Source organism: Clinocottus analis, unplaced genomic scaffold (assembly GCF_023055335.1).
Source record: "Clinocottus analis isolate CAN_PGR_092001 unplaced genomic scaffold, fCliAna1.0.p SCAF_52, whole genome shotgun sequence".
Taxonomy (NCBI): Eukaryota; Metazoa; Chordata; class Actinopteri; order Perciformes; family Cottidae; genus Clinocottus; species Clinocottus analis.
This window is the reverse complement of record NW_027176210.1, coordinates 254,152-259,151: the sequence shown is the minus strand read 5'-3', so window position 1 is coordinate 259,151 and position 5,000 is coordinate 254,152. Positions and strand designations below refer to the sequence as shown.

Sequence of the window (5,000 nt, the reverse complement as noted above, 5' to 3'; positions counted from 1 at the left end):
ATTATAATTTCCAGGTTTACAGTATAATCTGAAGGAAGTCAGCTGAGAGTGTGAAGACGAGGTGTGTTAGTGTGTGTAGGAGATTATTATTATTATTATTATTATTATTATTATATTATTATTATTATTAGTAGTAGTAGTAGTAGTAGTAGTAGTAGTAGTAGTAGTAGTAGTAGTAGTAGTAGTAGTATTGTTGTTGTTGTTGTATTATTCCTAGTGAGATATTTCTCTCATGACCCAGCAGTAATGTTTATCTTTTTTAGACTATTTTTTAGTCCTTGGATCTTGCAGCATTCATGCTCAGTTCTCCCCCCAACACACACACACACACACACACACACACACACACACACACTCACACACACACACACACACACACACACACACACACACACACACACACATACACACACACACACACACACACACACACACACACACACACACACACACACACACACACACTCACACACACACACACACACACACACACATACACACACACACACACACACACACACACACACACACACTCACACACACACACACACACACTCCCTATGCGTTTGAGTCGATGTGCGTCAGAGGTTTTGGCTTCAGACACCAGGAGAATCCTCCCCGAGGGACACTGTCAGCTGGAGTCAGCGTTAGAGCGACTTTCCTTCTCCTGGAAGAACCGGAGGAGGAGGAGGAGGAGTAGGGGGAGGAGGAGGAGAGATGAAGAAAGGGAGTCAGAGAGAGGGACGTTGATGCGAGCAAGGACACAAACATGCAGAAAAACAACACGAGCCTTTGCAGCGGGGTTGTCTGCACGAGGCCGGACGTCTTAAAGAACAGAAGTCTTCCTCAGGAGGCCACGCCTACTCTCCTCAGGAGGCCCCGCCCAATCATTCCTCTGTAGGCCACGCCCATGCTCTCCTCTGGAGGCCACGCCTACTCTCCTCAGGAGGCCACGCCCACTCATTCCTCTGGAGGCCACGCCCACACTGACTTTAGAGGCCACGCCCATGCTCTCCTCTGGAGGCCACGCCCACGCTGTCCTCTAGAGGCCACGCCCATGCTGTCCTCTGGAAGCCACGCCCACGCTGTCCTCTGGAGGCCACGCCCACGCTGTCCTCTGGAGGCCACGCCCACGCTGTCCTCTGGAGGCCACGCCCATGCTGTCCTCTGGAAGCCACGCCCACACTTTCCTCTAGAGGCCACGCCCATGCTGTCCTCTGGAAGCCACGCCCACGCTGTCCTCTAGAGGCCACGCCCACACTGTCCTCTGGAGGCCACGCCCACGCTGTCCTCTGGAGGCCACGCCCACGCTGTCCTCTAGAGGCCACGCCCACACTGTCCTCTGGAGGCCACGCCCACACTGTCCTCTAGAGGCCACGCCCACACTGTCCTCTAGAGGCCACGCCCACACTGTCCTCTGGAGGCCACGCCCACACAGTCCTCTGTAGGCCACGCCCACACTGTCCTCTGGAGGCCACGCCCACGCTGTCCTCTAGAGGCCACGCCCACACTGTCCTCTGGACGCGGCCCACTTTCCTCCTCACAGCATCGCTGGGCCGCTATTTTTGGGACTGCAGCAGTCTAGTTCCAGCTAGTGAGGCTGCTTAACCCCACCCCCTAAACCCTGTGATGTCCGCTCACATTAGGCTCACACACACGCACACACACACACACACACACACACACACACACACACACACACACACACGTCTGACTGCACAGAGTTGTGGGATGGAGAGAGTCCTTGAGCTCTGAAGCCCTGTGAGAGAGTCTCACCACGTCGCTGCTGGACGCCGCCCAGTGTCCACTGGTTTGTCCCAGACTCACAAAAAAGAACACAAAGAACACACTGGAACGTTGTTCAGGTGTTCTTGATCCACCTATTCCAGATATCTGAAAAGAAGATATGAGTGCAGACGTCCCTGCAGCAACAGTAGTGCTCTGCATGTCCTGCTGCAGTATTGTGTGTCCTCCTGTGTGTTACCTCCTGATGCTGCACGTGACCTCAGCCTCTCTCTCTTCCTCCCCCACAGAGTCCGGGTCTAGACGTCGATGAGAACGGTACGCTGGACCTGAGCATGAGCAAGCGGCTGTGCAGCGGCGGCGACGCGGTGCTCACCCCCCTGGAGCCCATGTCCCCCCAGAGGCAGGCCGCCCTGCTGGGCTCGCGCTGCTACGGCATGGCGGACGCCGCCGACTGCTGGGAGCTGCCGGTGGACTACACCAAGATCAAGCACATCGACGAGGACGACAAGGAGGTACAGCCCCAACGGAGCGCTCGTGTTGCGCACCAGACCTTTAGGATAGAGGACACGACTGCTGCCGCGGTTCACTCACATCAAGTGTCAAAATCCTCCTGCTCCCATTTTAAGTCCCAGCATGCCCCATTCAGACAATCCTTTGGCGTAAAATAAGTAATTTTTCCATTTATGAACAGAACGACACAGTTTTCTAACTGAAGCTCCTTCCTAACAGGACAAGTCTTTGTGTTATTGTGATTGTTGTTGCAGGTTCTGATTCTTTAGGTCCTAATCTTTCCATAAAGGTGTCTTATTGACGCTCCAGGAGGCTTTTTGGGTAATCTGGCTCATATCATGCTGGATGTTCATAGTTACCATCAAAATATCTTTTAAAAGTGATTTCTTTGCAGACATACATTTTGTTCCCAAGACGTTGCTGAACAAATCCAGACAATAAACACAAGTATTGGAGTTAATTTGGGGTTCTTAAGACGACTCAAACACAGGAAGGAGGTCTGGAGACATCCTGGTTCCACAGTTTTAACGGGTTGAAGTAGAGATGAGTCGAGGTGCAGCAGAACACATTTTGTCATCACTGGTTTGCATAAGAACGTGTTGTTTGACCATGAGACTCACATATCTGCCATGCAGATGCTGGTGGGGAAGCAGCGGTGTGTGCTGGTGAGGGTTTGAAGCCGTGCAGCCGGCTGTCTGTTCAGTGTGTCTCAGAATGATTTCCCTCCCAGCCGTAGATTCAACACAACGTCTGCAAGTCAAACATTTGCGTTGCCGTCTGATTGTCTTCCAGGTTTGGCAGCTCGCTGCCTCACGCGCCCGTTTGGTCTCATTAGGAAGTCGTACGCGGGGTTTTTGAGGGAAACCTAATGAATCTGCGTGTTAATTGATGTCAGCGCTGCCATGCACAGAGGTATCCGCTCTGTGCGGATCGTGCTCCCCGCATGCCGGCTTTCTGTTTTTACATTTTCGCTCCTCTCCAAAAATGAATTATGCAAAGTAGCACCTTGGGAGGGAATCGGAATAGCTCATCTCATCAAAGAACTGCTGGAAATCAATGCAGCACTGCTGGGCGCGCCTGTCGGCGGCGTGCACGGGCGCGCACGCGGCTCTGTCTCTGTGTGCAGGATGTGAATATTCATGGCTGTGCCCAGGTCTCTTTGGGAGTGCGTCTGTGTGGATATGCGAGTTCCACCCCAGCCTCCTTCCCGCCTGTATGCATGCGCGTGGCGTCCTGCTTCCTGTCTGCCTCTCAGCCTGCGCGCCCTCTAATTGGAGGCGCTCGCTGGCTGACCCAGCGTCACACACTCGGAGACAGCGTGAGCGCCGGGTAATTTGGGCTGGATCTGGACCCGTCTCCTTATGGGCATTACTGTACGTACACTGCCAGCGCCAACAGAGGAGTCTTTCTTTCTCTTTTTTCTGTTGTGCGCCGGCTGCAAGCACTGCAGACAAAGCACGAGGCGCAGCCCGGCGCAGCGGCGCTGACGCTGCGCCGCAGTGCCATCTAGCGACCGACTGCTGCATTACAGGAGCAGGCCGACTCCCCTCTCCTGCTCACACACACACACACACACACACACACACACACGGACACACACACACACCAAGTTTGGCACTGAGTCATTATTTCCTCTCAGCGGATCTATTTTCTTGCTGTTAGACTGACAGGTGAGGCTCAATAGTCACACAGGCTCAACCATTAGCATTCAAATTGACAACACTGGTCTGACAGAAGTGTGTGTGTGTGTGTGTGTGTGTGTGTGTGTGTGTGTGTGTGTGTGTGTGTGTGTGTGTGAGAGGCTGTTTTATGAGAAACTCTCGTTAAGAGTCTCATCATGTGCCGCTTAATGAAATCCTTTCCAACTGACAGTCGAGTGTGTGTGTTGTATAATAACTGCACATGAGCATGATTTCCTGAATGTGTAACGATGGAGCGAGAGACAACAACAAATCCTTCTTCATCCCCCTCTTCCTCTTCACCCCCCCCCCCTCTCGTCTCCTCGTCTGATCTCAGCCTGACGACCTGGACCCCTTCCACGACCTGCTGGAGGACCGGTCCTACACCGGGGACGTCAGCATGCCCGGCCCCAAGCCCAAGTACGCCCACTGCAAGGAGAGCAAGAAGGACCTGATCACGTAAGAGCCCTCCTCCTCCTCCCCTCCACCCTCCTCCTCTTATTCCTTCTGTTTTCATCTTCCCTCTTTGCTGCGTTTAACCTCGGGTCCACCGGCTGCTGGCGTCGCTCTATTACGTTTTATTTAACATCCATTTGTCCACACCAGCTCAGAGCTGGCAGCCTCCTCTGATGCCTCATGACAGTCGTCCTCTTCTCAGGGAACCTGCATCACGGACAGTGAAGCTAAACTGGAAACAATGAAAACCAACAGAGAGAAACAATCAGGAACAAGCTCTGTGGCCCTGCAGCTCTCTAGAAAGCGTTCACATTCCTTCTCTTCCCTCGGGCTCATGGGTCCGTCCATCTTTCATGTGTGATGGAAGTGCTCCCTTCTCCTCACATGGAGGAGCGGCTTCCTCCTGCTGGATTCTCTTTGTTGTTTCCAGCTTACCTGTCCGCTGCTGTCAGACACCTGGAGGCAGACGTCTCTGTCACGTCTTGACTCTTGGCTTGCGTCACGAGGGTGTCGTGAAGCGCGCGCAGCCTAGATGAATTAAGACCGGCGCGTGCTCCATTAGAGGCTAAACCTCGAGACGAAGGGATTTCTCGAGGGGCCGTGACGGTC

General features: G+C 53.4%; 1 protein-coding gene across 1 annotated transcript in view; it reads left to right on the top strand.

Annotated features, from left to right (window-relative positions):
• myt1lb (myelin transcription factor 1-like, b) overlaps positions 1 to 5,000 on the top strand; it is a 32,207-nt gene that overhangs the window by 15,709 nt on the left and 11,498 nt on the right. Inside the window, exons 8-9 of the mRNA XM_068601600.1 lie at positions 2,034 to 2,258; positions 4,273 to 4,394. Coding sequence (XP_068457701.1) covers positions 2,034 to 2,258; positions 4,273 to 4,394 — 347 coding nt within the window. The remainder of the gene's footprint in view (positions 1 to 2,033; positions 2,259 to 4,272; positions 4,395 to 5,000) is intronic.